Consider the following 22,055-nt stretch of genomic DNA (forward strand, 5'->3'; position numbering starts at 1 on the left):
TCTATGGCCATTCTAGAATTAAAACTAAAGCAAAAGCCAAAAATAAAAAGCCCTCAGTCTTTTAATAGCTACAGTTTTCATTAAACTTTTTTGTCAACCATGTATATTCACATGTGGCTATCTGTCAGCTTTCTTAAAGTGGTAGATGCTCACTGATGAAAATTATTATGAATTTATAAAGTACATGGTTATGATAACTCATACTTTTTATGAATTAATTTTAATAATAAATGTTATATGTATTTTTCATTTATTTTTCAATATTTACTCATAAATTATTTATCCCTTTGGGTTTTTAACATTATTTGAGGTAGGAACTTAATCTTTCTATCTTAACAAAGCAGAAGAGTAGTTCCATTTGTACTTGTAGATGCAGAAAAAAATAAGTCATCAGGGACCTCCCAGGAGACTCTGGGAATGGTAAAACTGCGGGTCAGGAGTTCTCGCCTGAGAATTTGTAATTTGGGCTGGAAGTTCTCATCTGTATCCATTTGTTCTCACTTAGAAATAACGTAGCAAACATTTGTAGGCAAAAGACAGTAGCATCTGAATCCCAAGATAGAATAGTTATTTTATAGCTGTATGTAAACATTTTTAAATGGCATATGAGCTCTTTGCATACCTGATGCATAAAGATACTCAGGAAGAAAGGTGGTAACAGAGAATTAAGGTTACTTTTGCCCCCTCCAGTCATCCTTGGGCAGGAAGTGGGGGGGATGTACATGTCTGCCTGCCCACCTCCCCCCAAATCAAATATATGTCAAATATAAATAAAAGATTTCAGAAAATAATATATATTAAAGTATATATTACATGGGTATTTAAATAAAAACAATCAGAAATATTAAAAGTATGTTTTCCATCTATTTTTAAGTCTTTAAGTGGTGTCAGTACAGAAGAGTATTAAATTTGTCAGACATGAGCAAAAGAACATATATGTAATTAAGTCATTATAGACAAGACTGTAAGAAATGGCAGAAAAAATATGGAAGTATTCTTCATTAAGCATCAATATTCTCCAAACGTTTTAATACTTCTGCAGAATTCAGTTACTGGATACTGCTTTGTTTTAGGAAATTGTTCTGAGGTTTGTCCTTTGGAAGATGCATTTGTGGAAGGTTTTGTTTTGGCATGAAGAGCGGCTCGAATGCCACTGGAATAAATTCAAGATTTTCAAATTTATCTCAGCTTAATGTTTTTCCAGTTGCTGCAGAGTACTTTATAATTTTTTTTTTGAATGGGTGAAAAATGACTTCTTCGGCTAATGTAGGTCATGGAAAATTGAAAGCCAAAGCCCCAAGATATATAAATTTTCCATCTCTTGGTTTGGAGGAAAATCTCTTAGATTTGAGTAGAGGGTATCAGTTTTCACATTAGTTTACTAATTTTTTTTGCCCATGTGTTCTTCAGATTGAGGGATTTCATGACAGGCTGAATAAACCACAGGAGTTTTATATTCTGATGAATAAGCTGGCCTGCAGTGGTGGAATTGATGATGAAGATCTTGGCTAGCAAGAACGCAGGGTCTGTTCTGACTACATCTAGTTTAAGCAGGCTGCATTGTTAAGTGTGGCTTAGGATGTAGTTGGCCACTGCTCATGTAGTCTGGCACAGATCACAGAATCTCTCTTTTTAATGTAGAGACCCTTGACTTTGTGCTAGAAAGATTTGTATAGTTATTTCAATTTTCATCCTCTTTCATTCAGTTTTTATTTGTTCTTTCAAGGTCTATGTACAGACATGGAACACACAGAATCTTAGTATGACCATCACACGAGATGAGTATCCATCCCACCCTATGGTACTCCGGGGGATTAACCAGAGGGCTGCCTTTCCTCAGTACCAGCCTGTGATCATGCTGGAGAAGGGCTACACCATCCATTGGAATGGGCCAGCACCGCGGACTACTTTTCTATACCTCGTAAACTTCAACAAGTATGTTTCTATTACTGTCATTTCAAACAGTTGAGTAAGTACTGACTTAGGAAGGAAATATGTTATTGTTTTCTTCACTATCAAGAATGCCTGTTTCATGTACTTTGATCCTGTTTTGGAAAGGCTCTATGTTTTGTGTTGATGGAGTAAAGAGATTATTTATATAAATTGGGTCCTGTTATTTTGAAAACATTTCTTTTTTTTTCTGAGACCAAGGTATTGTGTACATAAAGCTATTTAGCAATAAGTTTTAAGGTAGGCTGCTGAACTTTAAGTCCCTGTAGCTGAAGTTGGAAGAAGTTTTATATGATTTTCCAAATGGGCACTGGTATAATTAAAAGATTTTTGATGCCAAGTTTAGACTTGACAGAAGAAAGTGGGTTTGATTGGTAATATCTGCTGTGGGTGAGTGGAGGGAGTTGGGGTTTAAATGCCCTGACTTAAAGCATGATTTTGTCCCTTCTCAGTTGTTTGTCCCAATGATATCAAAACTCAATCCAAGTTGATATGTTTACATTAATTTACGCAAGTGTGTCAGTTGATAAAAAGAAAAATGAACTCATACTAGATGTGCAGGAAAAAAAACCTGAATGAATAGATAAACCCAAACTCTTTTTTTGCCTGTAGTGGGTAGAGGATATGGCAACTAAATCTGCGGTAGGGAGTGGGGCCAGGCTGCAGTCAGAAAATGATACTTTGGTCAGTCTTGTTACAAAATCAGAGTTGGGACAGGGCCTACTCTACCTGGGGAATGATGGATTTGGTGAGATGGGAACATAGGGAGTCAGGAAAAGTGGCCCAAAGTGCAGTCCGATAGGAGAAAGGGGACTACAGTTGTCCTTCTGTGTCCTTGGGGAACTGGTTTCTAGGACCACCCACCCACCCATGAGTACTAAAATCTGTGGATGCTCAATGCCTGTTATACCGTCCTGTATATTTTAAACCACTTCTGGATTACTTTTAAAACCTAATATGATATAAATGCTATGCAAATAATTATATATAGTTTAAGGAACAATAATAAGAAGAGAGTGTTTTTTCCCCACAGCTGCAATTTTTTATTTTGAAAATATTTTTGAATTGGGGTTCATTGGTTGAATCCTGTAAATGTCTACTCTGCAGATAAGGAGGGCCCACTGTATTTTGAAGGGCAGGAGCAAAGACATCTAGATCTGTAAAGCTGTTAGCCTGTGGGGTTCTATGAAGCTGCTCAGATATGTGCCTAGAAAATTGCCATGGCTCATTCACCTGACTGGTCATAAAGCTCTGACTCACCGGACTCTCTTTGAACACCCAGTTAAAGTAAACAGAGAGGAGTAGAACTTACAGTTGAGCTATAAATGGGTCACTTCCAAGAATGGGAGCTCGTCATGGTGGGTGCCCTTGCTCTGAAATAGTTAGGCAGATGGCACGTGCTCTACACTGAACCATTGCTTCTCTCTAGCACTTCTCTACAACTTCCCATACTCATTCCTCACTCTGCCTTTTCCCTCTTCATCCCTGTTGGTTCTGGTTCCTGATGTCACTCAGATCTCTACTGCTTTCTACCCCCACAGATTATGACTGAATTCAGGCCATCATCAATCCCCCCGCCTGTTTTTCGGGGGGTGGGTACTAGGGATTGAACTCAGGGGCACTCAACCACTGAGCCACATCCCCAGCCCTATTTTATATTTTATTTAGAGATAGGGTCTTACTGAGTTGCTTAGCACCTCACTTTTTGCTGAGGCTGGCTTTGAACTCACAATCCTTCTGCCTCAGCCTCCTGAGCCTCTGGGAAACAGACATGCCCCAGTATGCCCGGCTTTTATCATCATCTCTTTCTTGGAACCCTGCAGCAGCCTCTTACTAAGTCTCCCTTTGTCCGATGCTTAGTTCACATTGTGTTCAAGGAGAGATTTTTTTTTATTTGTAAATTTAAGCTTATTTCAAAACTGATACAAGAAAGCATAAGCATTGCACATATTTATGGGTTACCACATGATGTTCTGATACATGTATGCATAGCGTATTTAAGTCAAGTTTTACATATCTATCTTCTCAAGTGTTTATTATTTCTTTATGGAGGAAATACTCTTTTCCAGGGTGAGATTTCTTAAAGTCCAATCTGAGACTGTCAATGTGTTCCAGAGAATTCATAAAAGAAACAAATAATAGGGAGGATTGTAAAGAAATGTCAGCGAGTGATCGGTATTCTAAAAAATTACATGGAGCAGGATTATGCATTTGAGGTGAAATGTTAGAATCAAATGATGCAGGACTGGGGATGTGGCTCAGTGGTAGAGCTCTTGCCTAGCAAGCAGAGGTTTCTGGGTTCAATCCTCAGTACTGGGGGAAAAAATGCACAAGTTCTTTATAAAGTACTGTGCAAGGTTTTAATTGCATACTAAGCAAGTAAAAACATTTTCAAGTGAAAAAAGGATGAACCTAAAAGTTTCAAAAATCCACATGGGCCTAAAAGTTAGTCATGCTTTTCTAGTTTAATTAGGTAGAAGTTATAAAAATTATGTGATGAGGAGAGGCAAGAGGAAGACGTGGGTAATTTCTTTTTCCAAATTTAATATAATTATAGAGCAGTCATAGACTTTGTCATAGTTCCACTTCTGAAAATAACACTTTAAGAGTTATAAAACCACTGGGCACAGTGGTGCCTGCCTATAATCCCAGTGACCAAGAGGCTGAGGCAGGAGGTTTGTAATGTTTAAGACCAGCCTCAGCAATTTAAGGAGGCCCTTATCAACTTAGTGAGATCCTGTCTCAAAAAGAAAAAGAAAAGGCCTAGGGATGTGGCTCAGTAGTGAAGCACCACGAGAGTTCAATCCCCAGTTTGTACCCCCCAAAAGAGTTAGGAAGCCATACTCACTTATTTAACATAATAAAGAAAGTACAGGAAAAAAAAACATTAAAAAAAGAAAATTGAAAAAAATCTATAGTCCTAGTTAAAGGGTAGCATGTAAACATTTATATTGTTCTCTTCTTTATCCACACTCAGATTTTCCTGCACATATGGGTGTGCAGAAATTTTCTTTAACTGCCCCTTCCTGCATCAATATTTAGTGTTTCTCCTGTCCCCTGCTCGTTTGCTAGTATAAATACCTCATGGAACATCTCTATTTGCATTTCTAATTATTCATCAGTGGGATTACTGGGTAAAACTTGTGTGACAATTTAAAGGTCTTATAACAGATTGAGAAAGTTCTTTAGAATGATGGAAAAGTTCTGGAAATGAAGAGTGGTGATGGGTGCACAGCCATGTGAATACACTCAATGCCGCTGATCGCTACAGCTAGAAGTGGTTAAAATGGTGAACAATAAAAAGACAAAAAAAAAAGCAAATTATTTTAAATGACTTTTTAAAAGGATAATTCAATATCTAAGGACATTAAAAATACTAAGGTAATTTGGTGATACACATCAAAGGCATTAAAAAAGCAATTCTGCCTGCCACTAGAAATTTCTTAAATATATTTTTATCTTTTGTAATAATATTATGAATAGAAAAAGTCTTCAGAATGATTTTACCATTGTACACTTCCACCACCAGGCTGTTAGTCTTTCTGTCTCAATACACTCATACCCAATCATCTCACTTGGCTTTATTATCCATTTGGAGTATCTGAGTATATTTATTCAGTGTTTATTCACAGTCTCCCAAATCCTGTTGAAACCAGATTTTTTTTTTCTCTGTAGAATATATTCTGCAAATTTATTGGTAAGAGAAATGTGGGCAACAGATAAAAGTAGGTGATTGGTTAGTATGTCAGGATTTGGGATTTTCATTGTTAGTGGCTCAACATATAGTGGAAATTTAAGAAGGAATAAATTATAGTTAAAATTTATATATGCCATGATTCCCAAAGGATTTTAACTCAAGTGTGAATTATAATTTTTTTAAATTGTATCTCCTTTAAAGGGATGACTGGATTCGAGTAGGCCTCTGCTATCCATCAAACACAAGTTTTCAAGTTAACTTTGGCTTTTTACAACGGCAGAGCGGCTCATTATCCAAAGTTGAAGAATATGAGCCCGTGAACTCGCTGGAAGAACTGCAGAGGAAGCAGTCTGAGAGGAAATTCTATTTTGACTCCAGCACAGGGTAATTCAGTGGAACCAGGGCATGAGAATGAATGCTATTTTTCTTTAATGGTGAAATTACTAGTTCTTCATCGTAGCCAAGAATTGCCTGTGATGTGATAGCTGTTTAGGAAAGCAGCTGATGTGGGTGCTTCTCTGCACATCGTTATTAAGGGTTTAGAGGAGAACTAGAATGACTGGTTATTATAGCTGGCAGTAGGAATTGAGTGAAGATGTTTACTATTTACATATTAAGACAATTTAGGGAGAGAAGTTATCTTTGACAATGAATAACCAGTAGACCCAACTGAAAATGAAAAATCCTTTTTTCTTCAACAAGTCCAAAGGTAGTTATTTACATGTGATAGAGTTCAGATTTCAGTGGAAGTGCATTTTTCTCCTGCTGCTGCCTTAAGGTTGTCTTTCAAGTTGACCTTGAGTTTTTGAAGGTCACTGTATAACCATAGCATATTTGCTTTCAACTTTCTCTAGGCTGCATCTTTCCACTGTTTAATTCTAATCCTGTTCTCCTGGGGTCCTGTTGGCTTTGTCTGCTTTTGTCCAGTTACAGTCTTTCAGCCTGTGGGTTATGGTAGGCTTGACCTCCTGTCTTATTCCAGCAAGTGGCATGCTCTTTCAGTCTCCATCCTTAAGCTGACATTCCAGCCATATACCATTGTCTAGGTACTGTAAAGATATTAATGTAAATAAAATGCATTTATTTCACAAACTCACAGTCCATTGAAAGATGTGGGCATGCAAAGCAAGTAATTAAGAGAGTGAAAGATTTAAAGGCTGTAAGTTCTATAATGGGATATTTAATGTGCCTTTGTGGATACTTACCCTCTTAGAGTAACCAGTGACATCCTGATGGGGTGACACTGGACCTCCCAAGGAACAATTAGGAGATGGAAAAAGAGATGGGTGAGGTTTGCAGGCGGAAAGAACAGTGTGCACAAATGCATGGACGCATGGAAGAATGTGGCATGGCATGTTTGGGGAAAGGCAAAAGCTCAGAGTGGGGAGAAGGGTGGCAGGATTGATTGGGGGAAGAAAATTAGGGTTCAATTGTTGAGCGTCTGGTTGGCCTTTGAAAAAATTTCAATTCATTTTCTCTCCAGGACCTGCAGTGACCAGTGTGATCAGCCTAAGTTTTTTCTTAATAATCATCACTAATTTTCAATTTCTAATTAGAGTCAAACCATCTACCTGCATTTTTATTCTGTAGATGACAAATTCCACATTCCCAATTGTTTTTTCACAAAAATAAATGGAGTACCCAGATTTGTAAGGATAGTCTGGTAACCACAAATTAATGATTTACCTGAATAATAAGAGGTAAATATTTTCTGGTCTGGGTATCTCAAGAATCCCTCAGCCTCTGAACAACAATTTTGTTTTAAATTCCCTTTATTTTTACAATTTCAATTATATTTCAGAAATTACATTTCAATCAGGTCCCTGACATTCTAAAATTATTGGATGTTAAGGCAGTGACTACCTTTTTAACTCTCTCTCTCTCTTTGTCTCTCTCTCTTTTCTTTTTTTTTTTTTTGTAGTTGTAGATGGACAGAATGCCTTTATTTTATTTATTTCTATGTGGTGCTAAGGATCAAACCTAATGTCTCACACATGTAGGCAAGCACTCTGCCACTGAACTATAGCCAGCCCAATTTTTTACCTCTTAATCGCAACATTGCATTGTTCAGTGACCTCATATTAAAATATGAATCCTTTTTTATTTTTAAATATTTTTTAGTTGTAGCTATAGCTTTATTTATTTATTTTTATGTAGCGCTGAGAATCAAACCCAGTGCCTCACACATGCAAGGCAAGCACTCTACCACTGAGTTACAGCCCAGCCCAAAATATAAATTCTTGATTACTGGTTATCAATCATTTTATCAAAGTCCTTTAGAATCTTGACTTGCTTTGGTTTAGAAAGACTGGGTTTGCAGGTAGATATTGGACTGCTGCCTGGAAGTTAGATTTTTCTGACCATCTTGGCAGTAGGAGGAAAAGTTGGAGAGGGTGGAATTGTTGATTTACACTGAGTTTTGCTCAGTTACAGACTGAAGGACCCCAGGCCCATGTGCTCTTGGAACACATCACAGGAATTGATTTGAGACTATCTTGACCATAGCCAAGCAGAGTTGTTGTTTTATGACTTCAATTTTGTACCTTAAACCAAAATGATTTATGAACAAAAAGACTAAAAGAAGAAGAAGAAACCACGTCAATTTAGGAATCCTAAGCTCAATAAAAGTATACAGTTTTCTAAGGAATTTTTGAGCCAGGCCAAATTCCATGCTCTCAGATTACCTATTTAACTAATTTAAACCAGAAATCAACTTTGATATCTTCCAGAATGACTGAATCAAAGAATTGAAATATTTTCCAAAGCAGTACTGAATTTGACTTAATACCCTACAAGGACAGGGAAGAAAGAGAAACAATTCGATTGTTTTTGCAATTAATTTTTCTTCTAACGAAAAGTTACTTATTGGAGAAATCCCTTTGGCCGTGAGTTGATTTGAGGAATTTTATAAGTTTTCGAGAGGAAGTCTAACACCAAATGGGTTGCTCTTTGCTTTGTGCAGGTTACTGTTTTTGTATCTCAAAGCTAAAAGCCACAGGGATGGCCACAGTTACTGTTCATCTCAGGGATGTGAAAGAGTCAAGATAGTGGCATCAACAGACTCAAAAGACGTCAGTAATTGCATGGCCAAAGCATATCCACAGTATTATAGAAAGCCATCAGTGGTCAAGCACATGCCGTCCATGCTCACCAGACTCTGTCAAGGCTGTGGCACTCACCAGGTAAATAAGGAAGAAGAGTGGGCTGTGGTCTGGGAGCAAAAATCAGGGGGTTTCTTTGGAATAGAAGCACTTTTCTTTGAAACGTATGTGTTACCAATTTATAAACACTTGCTGGTGTCTCCTAAATTGGGGCCTATTCTAGAATGTGATCCTTATAAGAAGCAAAGTAGTCCAAATTTATAACAAAAGTACCTATTCCCTGTGAGACATCAGTTTACTCTGATTAGCTGTGGCTTTTATAGTTTGAAATTAGAGGTTACTATATTGGCCATCCTTTTTTCTTTCCCAGATTTGTGATTCTGTTACCATGTTGCTACTTGGTTTATACATCAACAAGTGATATAAAAATGCTTTGTTTTATTGGTAGTGTGAAATTTCTCTTCAAAATGTGCAGCTTGTGTGAGAATTGTTTCCCTTTTTTTTTTTTTTTTAGGTGAAAAGCCACTGTTTAATTTTGAAGCATGTGTTATTAAATTTCCTTGTAATTCAAAGAACAGACTGACTTTGGTTAGAAGTGAAAAATGCTTCCTTTGATAGATTTCTGATTAGACTACTATATTTTAATAGATCTTGGGTCAAAAATGGCAGTGGAAATAAAACCAAACAATGTGCTTAAATTCCACATATGAATGGGTTCCAAAGGAATCCGACCAGTTCCAAGTGAAAAAGAAATACAGAATGAATACTGCCCCAACTCATTTTTAGTCTTCACAAAACAAATATGGGCTAAGGTAATCAGTCCTCTAAGTGTAGCCCCACCAACCAGCAGCAGCAGCAGCCCTGGGAACTTGTGAGAAGTGGGAATTCTTGGGCTACCCCAGTCCTACTGAGTCAGCAGCTCTGGGTCAGGGGCCCAGCAGCCTGCAGCTTAATAGTCCTGCAGGTAATTCTAATTCTATTCACATTTGAGTTCTACTGAAGATGGTTTTTAGAGCAAGAATTGAATTATCACAGAAGTACATACTGCCTACTTATACGGAGAAAACTTCTAAAGCTTGAGCTTTCATTTCTAATCAGCCTGATGAATTTGAGGAAACAGAATCTCTCACTGCATAAATTCTTTATTTCGTTCTCTCTTTTCATTTGTTTTTGGCTTTGTGGCAGAGAAAGCAGGGAGAGAAAGATGGATTTATGCTGCCCAATAGGATAGAGAATGAGTGTTGTTGTTGTTGTTTTTAATGGCAACTCCTATCACAATCTCAGTCTCCCATACTCTTGAGTTGCCTATATTCTCCCATACAAGTAAAACCAAAAAGCAAACCGACAAAACAAAAAAGCCTTGTGTATATGAAGAGTTTGTTGGTATATGTACATGTCTACGGGCCCTTTGTTGGTGCATGTTTTCTCTTTCTTTTTTCTTTATTTGTGGTACTTTGGGTTGAACCCAGGGCCTTGCACATGCTAAGCACACTCTCTACCATTGAGCTGTACCCTAACCCCTATGCAATATTTTGACTGTTAAAGTGATAGTTTGAGATAATCTTTGTGAGAGACTAATTTTTCCAGCCTCATTCTTGAGTTGGATTTGTTCAGAATGTTCTTCATTGCTGAAGAGACTTTATTTAATTTTTACTTTTGTGTGGTATTGGGGATTGAACCCAGAGCCCCATCACATACCAGTTAAGCTCTCTACCACTGAACTACACCTGCATGCTGCTGAAGAGACTTTATATAACTTATAATCAACATTATTTGTGACAATGATTAAGTCATCCTTGGAAACATCCTAGGCTTTATTTCATTAAACAGTTTCATGCATTAACATGTAGCATTCTTTATTCTTGTGCCAGAAGCACTGATCATAATTTTTTTTTAATGTCTTAAGTACTGACTTTGTTCAGTTTCAAAATACTTGAAGTATTTGAGAATATCACTTTTACTTGGAAGTTTGAGAGGAATTTTTATTTTGAATATCAAATCGAAACACATATACTTAGAAGTAAGTAGGAAAATTCATATGAACTTTTGACTCTAAACCAAAAATTCAAAGAAATGTCCAGATTCTGAATGCTGCTTAGTCTTCTGATGATTATTCTTGCAAAAAAGTTGTTGACATTGATTTATTACGAAATACGCTTTGAAGTGTTAAATTATGTGAGAGTTAAGTGTTTGAATGAGCAGTCAGCCTTGTGGGGCTAGATTGGAGGAGTGGAAGGGATGAGGAAAAGGAATCACAAAGGCAGGGTGTGGGGAAGAAGGTGCAGAGCTCATGGGGAAGTGAGGGAGGGGTCCTGCCTCTTGAATGTGATAGGTTAGGGAGAAATGAGGGCCTGTCCCTAGGTGTGGCTCTGTCATGAGACTCTCTGCAGGTCACAGAGGTGTGCTGAGACCTGGTCATGTACAAGGCCAGTGGAAATTTTTAAACAGAGTAGCCCTTGTTGTACGTATTTCTTTCCTCAATCCTAGAATGACTGAGCCCCAATTCACGATAATTAATCAGAAAAGAACTTTTAAAAAGATTTGTATCTGTATCTGCCCAAAATGCTTACAATAATTTAAATTTAATGCATATTTATTAAGTTATTTACTGAAATGACTGAATTTTTTGAGGGCAGGATGCTAGGAATCAAACCCAGGGGTTAGCACATACTGAGCCCATGTTCTACCACTAAGCTACACCTCCAGCCCCTGAATTAATTTTGTCAACAAGATTATATTTGTTTGAAACAGATTGTTTCAGAAAATGAAAAACTACACTTTTTGAATTAAATATTTTTAAAAAAAAGGAGTTCTAGGTTATGCAATACGTACAGAAATCTCAGAAACAGAAACACAATGGCACTGATAATATAATTGAGTTTCTTTTGATGGACCCTTTGGGAAGAAGATATAGTCACCTTAAATATGGAACCTCTTCCTATCTAGGTGGTGTTTACCAGTGATCCTCACAAGAGCTACCTCCCTGTGCAGTTTCAGTCACCTAGCAAAGCAGAGACTCAGCGAGGAGACCCATCTATTATTTCTGTAAGTGCTGTCTTGTGTTGTTTTAGTCTGTTTGGGCTGCTGTGAGGTGGGGTGGCTTACACACAACAGAAACCTGTTTCTCTCAGTTCTGGCAGCTGGGCAGCACACAGGTAGGTCAAAGCACTGGTAGATGTGGCCTCTGAGGAGGACCTGTTTTCTGGTTCTTATATCTTGGTGCCTTCTGTTGTGTCCTCAGATGGTGGAAAGGTTGGGTTCTCTCTTGAGTTCCTTTTCTAAGGACACTAGTCCCTATCCTGAGGGCTTCACTCTCATGTCCTGATTACTTTCTGAAGACCCCACTTCCTAATACCATCACTTCAGGAATTAGGAATACAACAGAAGTTTTGCCCCCACAACATTCTGACCATAGCAGGTGTGTATCCTGCGGTGGATTCTTGCTTTTATCCTTTATCCTGATGACCTATATTAACTCTGAGAGTAGTCACTGGTTTTAACAACCTTTTGATTATTGGTGGCAAATGATACAATGAGGCATAAAAACCTCTTTAAACATTTGTAATGTGTTTTGAAATACATTATTATCAAAATTCTTTTTTTCCAAGTGGATTGTTGACTGATTACTTTTGGGCTAATGTTAACACTTGTTCACATTATCTTTTAGTCACTGTTATGGATGACCCTGATTTCATTTCTATAAGAGAAAAGACATCTTTGGTTTGCTATAAGCAATCATCACATAGAAAACTGTTTTACCTTGATTTTCAACTTAAAATGATCTCTCAAGATATGGGGAATGAAGGTTTTAAAATTTCTTTAGCTTTTTATTTTGAGGTTGTCTATTTTTTTAGTGTTTTTTTTTTGGGGGGGGTGAGGAAAGTGAAAATACAAGAATTAGCTGTCTTTTTAAAAGTGGTTTAATGGAAGTACAGTAATGAGTCTCAGTGTCAACGCTAGAATTTGGGCTTAGAGTCAAATTAGTCATGGGAATCGAACCTTGGCTTGTGACCTATCCCAAACCAGGTTGACCTGGGAGCCACCTTGTAAAGAACTCTTTGGGGGAGCAGGTATCTAGCCATCCGGTTCATAGCCAGCCAGGACCTGCACCCTGTCTCACATGATCTCTTCAGAAGTTCATTTTTTGTTTTTCCCCAGTGGTGGACAGCATGATCACATATCCATTTTTTAAGTGGACAAAGTTAAATTTTAGTTTTTTTTTTCTTTCCCAATTTGTTTTTATTGTAGTAAGAGACACTTAACACAAAATTTACCATCTTAACCATTTTTAGGTGTTGAGTTCAGTGGTGTGAAGTACATTCATATTGTGCAAACACCACCACCATCTAATTCCAGAATTTAAATTTAAATTTTACTTAATAGCTTTGAATTAAGGAGATTCCTGTTTAAATGTAGTTCAAAGATTTCTTAAAGACTGTATTGACATTCATTCCCCTGTGTTAACAGTCCTGTTTTGTACGATGCTGAAGATGTAATTTTATGAGCATAGAATTTATTAGCTCAGCCTCTTCATGCATTCATGAAGCCTGATCCCAGCCTACTGATTACATCTGTTGGGAGTTGCATAAGGGAGGAGGGTAGGTGCTGAGGCCCACTGTTCTAATAGCTCACTAGATAATTGAAGAAGAAATTGTTTTGCCCCTCGAAACCCCAAACAACAACAACAACAACAAACCTTCAGAAAGGTTATGCCCAAGGTCTGAAGACTTAGTTTGATTCCACTACTGCATATTGGGTGCCTGGGACCCTGGAAAAATCAAGGGACACTGTGTATCTCCAGAGTTCCCTTCTGGTTGACAGAAAAACAGCTTTTCCCTCTTGCAGATACATAATATAAGCATTCTTTCCTGGGACTTGGCATTGCGTTGTTTTTTATGGAAAGTTTTAATTTAACTAACAGGTTTTGGAGGATAGTTTTTCACAAGAACAGTTGGAGTGTATTGAAAATCATTATATATTTTTTTCTCAAATGTGCTTCAAATTTTTTTGGTAGCAGGGATTGAACTCGGGGGTACTTAATGACTGAGCCACATCCCCAGCTCTTTTTTTATTTGAGACAGGGTTTTGTTAAATTGCTTCATGCCTTGCTAAATTGCTAAGGCTGGCTTTGAACTTGCAATCCTCCTGTCTCAGCCTTCTGAGCTGCTGGGATTACAGGCATGTGCCACCACATCCAGCTGTACTTCAATCTTAAGCATTCATATTTTTTTAAAAATAAGAGAATCTCTTCTAGACTTTGCACATAGCAAATTTATTTCAGAATCTCCAGATCTCTTCACTAGATTAGAGCAATTTAAACATAACTAACAAGACTATTTTGAATTTTGGGAAGATCAATATGATTAGAAATAAAATTTGAATATAATTTCTCCAAGTCAGGTCAGGTGAAGTGGTGAGAGTGTTTCTCCTTGGCTAGCTCACTTTAGTTCAGTTTATGATTTTCCAAAGAGTAACATTGCCTGTGGATTAGTATTTAGCCAGCTCTGTTTTATTTTTCCTTTCTGGCTGAGAACTTAATAATATTTGGATGTGTCCAGAGTATGCCTCTTTCTTGAAAAGATCACAAACTATTAAAGAGGATGATTATGAAAATTCAGCTCATGATCATTGTAAAATAAAATGTAGCTCAAAACTCATTTAAAAGCACCATTTTGCTCTTTTGATGTCAGAAGAGGGCTATATTTAGAGCTAAAAGAGATAGAACAGTTGGACTTAAATGATATTTCAAACTCCATGAATCAGATTGTGATCTGTATATAGGTGTAGCACAGTGGCCAGCCCCTGGTCACTGTAGAGCTCTTGCCCTAGGGACAGTGCTTGTGTGTAGACCTGAGGTCCCAAGCAGTGCAGAAGGGTCACCCAGCTCAGCTTGGTGGGGCTCAGAGACTCTTACTCTATCAGCAAAGATCGAAGCATAGTATGTAGGTAGAGTTTAAAGGAACAAGGTGCAGTTTCAGACATTGGATGGGAAGAATAAGTAAAACATGTAACTCGAGTCCTTGAAATACAGTCTGATTCATGGGTTAGAAGGGGCTAGAAAGACCAGTTATCCCAGAGATCTTCCTGCAACAGTGATGACAGCAGAGGACATTTTGTATCTCCAGGTCAATGGCACCGACTTTCCCTTCCGAAGCGCAGGTGTCCTCATCCTCCTCGTAGATGCGTGCAGCGTTCCCTTCCGGTTGACAGAAAGAAAGCTTTTCCTTCTTGCTGATTTCAGTCGCATGGAAGAGTATTTGAAAACAAGCATCCCTCCAAGGTAGGTCTGGCTCACTCTGTACCAGGGATAAGCCACCTTGAGGATGTGGAGTCCTCTACACAGGTAACACTGGTCACCACGCAGCTTTGGTATGTCTACCTGGTCTTTAACTCTGTGGGCATTCGGGGCTCTGCGAAAGGTACTCATTCCTTTTCACCTCAGCGTGATGCCTGTGTGGTCCAATCAGTTGACAAGCTGTTACTTATCCATGGCAGAACTGAGATGTTAGAAGATTTTGCAAATGATAAGAATGCTCTTAGGAAAGTTCCTTGTGTGGAACACTACTGTGCTGCTCTTTAGTACTAAATTGCTCTATGTTGTACCCAACTCCCCAGAAGGTTTATTACCATTTTGAAGTACTTTTCCAGGCAGTTTTCTTTGTCCCACTGATTGACCCTTGCACAGCACTCTACTATATTTAGGAAGTGAAGTCATTTGGAAATGACTGTAAAAGGGTAAATTAATTTTTAAGTGGTTGAGTGTCTGGTCTGTCTGTTTTTGGTTGTTGTTGATATCTGAAGAAAGATGTACAGGAGAGAAAGCTTTCTTTTTCTGGGTTGGTCAGACCTTTCCTGGGGGAAAAGATGTGAACTCAGGGTCCTCTCTGCCCCTTAGCTTTGCTGCAGATGCTGAGTACAGCCATTCAGGGAAGAGCATAAGCTTCCCAGGGAGTGAAGACCTGTCTAGCTTTCAAATCGTTTTCAGTTGATGTTATTACTTATGTTTTTTATAGAACACAGGACCAGGTCTTATGAACTAACTGGATTATTTTGGTGCAGTATTCCATGTGTAATATAAAGTCATCCTTCAGTATCCATGAGGGATGGTTTCGGGACCCCCTGCAAACACCAACATTTGAAGATGTTCAAGCACCTCATATAAAAATGGTGTCATATTTGCATATAACCTGTGCACATCTTCTTGTATATTTCAAATCATCTCTAGATTATGTGTAAACGCTGTGCAAATAATTGTTATTCTGTATAGTTTAAGGAGCAATAACAAAGAAAAAAAAGTCTGTTCATATGCAATACCGATGTAGTTTTGTTCCCAAATATTTTTGATCTGATTGCTTGAATTCATGTATTCAGAACCTGTGGATATGGAGGGTTGTCTATAGTTTTATCTTATGGTTCAAGATAATTATTGGAGATTACCATATTCTTTAAGGGTTTAAAGTTTTTCCTAATGATGAAAACACATGCACTTATTTCCCCTAAAACAGTCTAGGATATAAATTTCACCACAAATATTTAGGACAACACAGAAGTCCTGCAAGTTAACCTATAGATTTGAGTTAAAAACCAACTCATTAAAAACGTAGTTTCTAGAAAGAGTAAGAAAGGCTTTTGAGAGATCAGTAATACCAATTCTTGATCTGGCTGCTGGTAACGCAACTATGTTAAGTTCGCAAAAACTTAAGTCTTTTGGACACTTAGGAATGTGTTCCTGTATGTATGTTGCAATTTAACCAAGTATTGAGAAATTATGGGGCAACTGGCAGTGATTTCTAGGAAGATTGAAGGCTTGCTTGTGTGTGTACATGTATGTGTCTGGTTGTGTGCATATACCTGGGGGCACACGGTGGCACGTGGTGGCAAGCTGATCTGTTAATGTTCTCACAGCAGAGTCCTGAGTAATTCTGACCTCTAAACACAAGTCATGTCTTCAGGGTTGCTGGGGACAGTCCTCTGGCTGATTTTGAATTGAGGTTCCACTGCTTTAGAAAGATCGACCCCAGCACAGAGCTTAACAGTCTTAGTCTAAAAGTCAAGACCCACATTAAGAAATTAAATACAATACTGAATTGTGATATATTCATACGTGCACTTAGCATAATTTCGTCAACTTCATTCCTCAGTTCTTCCTCTTTCCCTCCCCTCCTCCCTCCTCATTGGTCCCCCTCTTCTATTTGACTGATCTAGATCTCCTTTTTGTATTCCTTTTTTATTTCTAGCTTCTGCGTATGAGAGAAAACATTTAACTCTTGACTATGAGAGTTTGTCTTATTTCACTTAGCACAATGTTCTCCGCTTCCATCCATTTACTAGCAAATGCCGTAATCTCATTTTTCTTTTTGTCTGAGTAGAACTCCAGTGTGTGTGTGTGTGTGTGTGTGTGTGTGTGTGTGTGTGTGACATTTTCTTTATCCATTTGTCTGCTGACTGACACCTAGGCTGGTTTCATAACTTGACTGTTATAGGTTGTGTTACTATAAAAGGTGGTATGCATGTATCACTATTATATGTTGATTTTAGTTCTTTTGGATAAAAAACAAAGTGTGGGATAGTTGGGTCGTATGGTGATACTGTTCCTAGTCTTTGCAGAAGTCTTCATACTGCTTTCCAATGTGGCAGTACTAATTTGTAATCCCATCAGTAATGTATTAGTATAAACTCTTTAAACAAATTACAATAATACAAGGGACTTGTTAGCATAAAATACTAAAATAAACCTTGAAACTATAGTAACTAAACCAGGAAAAGGATCCACAAGGATCAGAGTACTATGGTGATTTACTATATGATAACGATGGCAAGGTTTAAAAGATGTAAACTTTTTTCAAAAACCATGGAGAACAGCTTTTGTTTTATTATTTATTTATTTTTAAATTTATTTTTTGTAGTCCTGAGGATTGAACCCAGGGCTCTGTGCATCTTAGACAAGCCTCTTTCCACAGAGCTACACTTTCAACTCTTATTTTTATTTTTAATATTATGTTTATATGGAGCCAACCTAGATGCCCTTCAGTAGATCAATGGATAACAAAAATGTGATGTATATACACAATGGAATATTACTCAGCAATAAAAGAATAAAATCATGGCATTTGTAGGTAAATGGATGGAGCTGGAAAATGTAATGCTAAGTGAAGTTAGCCAATCCCAAAAAAACAAATGCTGAATCTTTTCTCTGATATAAGGAGGCTGATTCATAGCGGGGTTGGGAGGGGAAACATGGGAGGATTAGATGAGCTCTAGATAGGGCAGAGGGGTGGGGGAGGTGGAGGAAGGGGTTAGCAATGATGGTGGAATGTGATGGACATCATTACCCTAAGTACATGTATGAAGACAGGAATGGTGTGACTATACTTTGTGTACAACCAGAGATATGAAAAATTGTGGTCTATATGTGTAATATGAATTGTTAATGCATTCTGCTGTCATATATAACAAATGAAAATTTAAAAAAGAAGATTGTGTCTATGATGATAAACCATAGGTAAATTAAGAATCTTAAGTAAAACAAAAGCCGTACTCTCATGAGCAGCAAATTATTCCTTAAAAGAGCCAAGTCCTAGCTGCTCTCTGGGTCAGACATCAGTAACTTTTGCTTTCTCTACTTTGGAGTTTTCCTATGTTGTAGTAAACTGAGAAGTTTCATCTGGAGCCAGAAAATTGGAACTTGTACTAGCAAGAATAAAAAAGCATCTGAGCTGTTTTTCTTTTTGATTTCTGCTTTTTTCTGGAATTTCTATATCGTACTCAGTTCAAAAAGGTACTCAATAAATACCTGCTGGATGATGAGAATTGACTCTGATTTTCTCACTTTCACTTACAGGTCTATTGTTCTGTTGAGCACGAGAGGAGAAATAAAGCGGTTGAATATTTCAGATTCATTAATACCTCTGGGATTAGCCAAACCAGCTCACCTTTATAACAAAGGTTTGTATTTGTATTATTCTATCAAGTTCTTGTGAGGCTAACAGCATATGTACTTTTACAGTGGAATTGAGCTACCAGTCTGTTTTCATGAGCTTGTTTGGCAGGTATGGGCATCATTAAGATAATATCTACATAAGGGGACAGTGTTAGAGGAAGTGTGTTGGGATATGGTTTGTTACTTGAGTGGTAAGAGCTCATGAGTTCATTTGCTGATATGAGGAATTGTAGAGTGCTTATATGTACATATAACTTCGTTTTGCTCAGCCCTGACTTACCTTCTGCATTATCTTGCTGGAAACTAGTAACTATACAAATTGATCTTTTTTTTTTTTTTTTTTTTTTTTAGGGAGTACCATATTTTTGGGATTCAGTGGAAACTTTAAACCATCATGGACTAAGCTATTTACCAGTCCTGCTGGACAGGGCCTTGGGGTGCTTGAAGAATTCATACCTTTGCAGCTAGATGATTATGGATGTCCCAGGGCCGGAAGCATCCGCAGAAGAGATCTGGAATTGTTAAAGCAAGCTTCAAAAGCGCTTTAGAGACTGACTATAATTTAAGTGCTGGGGGAAAAAAATGTGAACTAACTTATTTAATTTATGGCATTTAAAAATGACACTGTTAACCCAACAGAACCGTTTTCTTGTTTGATACTAAAAGGGGAGAAAAGAGTTTTAAAGGAATTGCTTGAATACCAGTTCGCGCACCTTCTAGTTGTATAAAATGTTTAAGGATTTATTTGTCTTGGTAAGGCTGGTGTATTCAGAGAGCAGTTCTCTTGTTCCTCACCTTGCGCCCTACTATTTGGTAATGACCATATATATATATATGTATAAACGTTTTGTATAATGGGCATGGCGGAGTGGGATGGGGGCTTCTGAGAGTCAGCCTGAGCTCTTTAGAGGACCTGCTACTGTAGCACCTTGGATACTTGAAGTCTGACGCTCAGTTGTGTCGCAAAGCAGTTGATTTGGGTGTCTGGCTCATTCAGCAATGCCTGGGGCCCTATTTCTGGGAAGCCTTTGAGAATTTTGTATGATGCCGAATGACAGAATTTTACATGACAACTCAGGCCCAGCTCATGCCCTTTTTTGCCTGGACATGTGCTATTTTTATTCATTTGTATATTGATTACTTCTAAGGAATCAATTTTCAAACAGGAAGTATATTGGGACAAAAGGGCTTTGGGGGACGAGAAATCCCTTTAATCTGTGACCATTGAGCAAAAATTTGACCTGCACTAGGGTCTGAGGTTGTTGGGACCAGTTTTTGCAGCTTTAATCCTTAATCTGTCTTGACTGTGTATTTGTTTGAAGTGCAGAGCTGAGCTGAACAGTTACGTTTTTGTTTTTGTTTTGTTTTAAAGAAGCAGGATGTTTTCCTGAACTGTAAACTTTGTGTTATTTTTAACTTGCACAAGGGAAGTGTGTTCTTGGTGTTGCTCTTGCACCTAGGTTTTTTGTTAATGTTTTAGTGTGGATTTTTCAGAAGCTTCTCTGCTCACCATCCTGCCAGGAAAATCAGAAAGCTTAATGATACTCCAGAATGATGAGGGGAGGCAGGCTTTTTAAGGGTCAGAATCATGAAGCGAATATTGAGAAATGAGCCTCTTCATAGCCTTAAAGGAGTGAGTCACTCTGCATTAAATGGTTAAGGAATTAAAAAGGGCATCATGACACCCAGTTTCCCTTTCCACTGGGATCTTGTGTCTCCTGCCAGTGAGGGCTGTGTGTGGCAAAAGGAGATTGGCTCCACAGCCTGGGTGTTGCACATCAGGAGGAAAGATACTTCAAAATGCCTTTATGTTTTTATAAACCCACAAGGCACAAGTCTGGTGGAGGGATGGCCAAGGGTGTTCAGGCGGACGTTGGAAATAAGCATGGACAAATTCACTTTCCTCTACCAAGGGCCAAGGCTGATGGCCTGTACTTCTGTGTCCAGGAGACACTACAGAGCAGCTCTGTGACTTCTGTTACTTTACAGAATATGCTACCTCAAAGTGCTACCGATAAACCATTCTAACTGTAAGTGCTCGTGCTAAGGGCACGTGTCTTAATCAAAGTTTGGTTATCTGTTTTTTGGGTGTGGGTTGTTATTGTTGTTGTTGTTGTTGTTGTTTCCCTTGTATAGTGATGAGTGACATTTTACCTATTAAATATATTATTGGATCATGGTTCCTGAAAGTGATTAAAGTTCGTGTGTATGTGTGTTTTATGAGTTAAATATCTATGATGTGTGTTTTTTAGAGTTTGGTTCTTTAAAGATTTGGGGAGGATGGGTAAGTTTCAAGGCACTCAGTTTTTTCTGATTTATATACTAATAATCAGGGTCTAAGTTAAATAAATAAAAATAATGTATGCATGTATTTTATACACGTGTGTCTGTGAATCTCTGTGATTTTTTTTAAAGTTCCGCATTCTAGCTGCAAAGAAGTTATTGGCGGAAATAAGGAAAGAAAATCCAGTGAGTAGATTTTGTAAGACTGAGCATCAGCAGGGTGGGACCATAGTCTCCATATTCTCCAATCCTGGCTGCACATTGGAATCACCATGGGGAGCTTTAAAAAATACAGAGGCCTGGACCCCACCCTGTAGATTTGAATTAATTGGTTTGAGGTGCAGCCTGGGCATTGGAATTTTTTTATAGCTCCCTGGGTGATTCTAATATGAAGCCAGGTTTCAGAATCACTGTACTAACACAATAATAGGCCCACTGTTGAACTTCAGTCTGTAATTATTATTATTATTATTATTTTTGTGATCCAAACACAATTGCGTTCATCTACTATTTTTATTTGAGTTTCCTGTATTACTCATGGGACTTGTAACCCTAACCAAAGCGTTTCACTTGTTGTCTCTCTCTCTCTCTTTTTTTTAATAGATTTTTTTTTTTTTTTTTTTTTTTTTTTTTTTTTTTTACGGTTTTCAGTCATTAACCCTCTCCAATTGTTGAATTAGACCTACAAGTTGATACACACATTTCAGGCGTTTGGGAGCTAGCAGTCTGTTCTAATTCTACTGAGAAATTGTATTCCAATGTGATTTATAGGTTTATAAGCATTTTCTATCAGGTGAGGCAACTGACTGAGCTCCAGAAATGTGGCTGCTACAAATCAGCCAGCTGATGGGAAACACAGGGTCTCTCATATTGTCCACAGACCAGCATTTTACATCTTTGCTGCATGGGTCCTGCTTCTCCACCTGAGCCAGGATGCCATATGCTATCTTCAGAGGCTATGAGAGAGTGCTTGTGAGAAGGTGAAAGGCAGATGCACCTCCCGTCATGGAAAATGACTCCAAGGCAGCCGCTAAGCTGATGTGTAGACTGGGGGCCAGGGAGCTATGACTCCTCTGTCCCTAAC

At 38.0% G+C, this 22,055-nt stretch overlaps 1 protein-coding gene across 8 annotated transcripts in view; it reads left to right on the forward strand.

The window, feature by feature from the left end:
• Cemip2 (cell migration inducing hyaluronidase 2) overlaps nt 1-21,064 on the forward strand; it is a 76,650-nt gene extending 55,586 nt beyond the window's left edge. For 7 of the 8 annotated variants that reach the window (XM_040285675.2, XM_040285673.2, XM_021725623.3 and 4 more), the window contains 7 exons: nt 1,727-1,935; nt 5,849-6,031; nt 8,610-8,829; nt 11,695-11,793; nt 14,874-15,028; nt 18,590-18,693; nt 19,040-21,064. In XM_040285675.2, coding sequence (XP_040141609.2) covers nt 1,727-1,935; nt 5,849-6,031; nt 8,610-8,829; nt 11,695-11,793; nt 14,874-15,028; nt 18,590-18,693; nt 19,040-19,236 — 1,167 coding nt within the window. In that variant the 3' untranslated portion in view covers nt 19,237-21,064. Of the gene's footprint in view, nt 1-1,726; nt 1,936-5,848; nt 6,032-8,609; nt 8,830-11,694; nt 11,794-14,873; nt 15,029-18,589; nt 18,694-19,039 lie in introns of those variants that run through there. The other variant, XR_013438074.1, reaches the window with a different exon arrangement.
• The last annotated feature ends 991 nt before the right edge of the window (nt 21,065-22,055 follow it).

This window comes from Ictidomys tridecemlineatus, chromosome 4 (assembly GCF_052094955.1).
Source record: "Ictidomys tridecemlineatus isolate mIctTri1 chromosome 4, mIctTri1.hap1, whole genome shotgun sequence".
In the NCBI taxonomy this organism is placed as follows: domain Eukaryota; kingdom Metazoa; phylum Chordata; class Mammalia; order Rodentia; family Sciuridae; genus Ictidomys; species Ictidomys tridecemlineatus.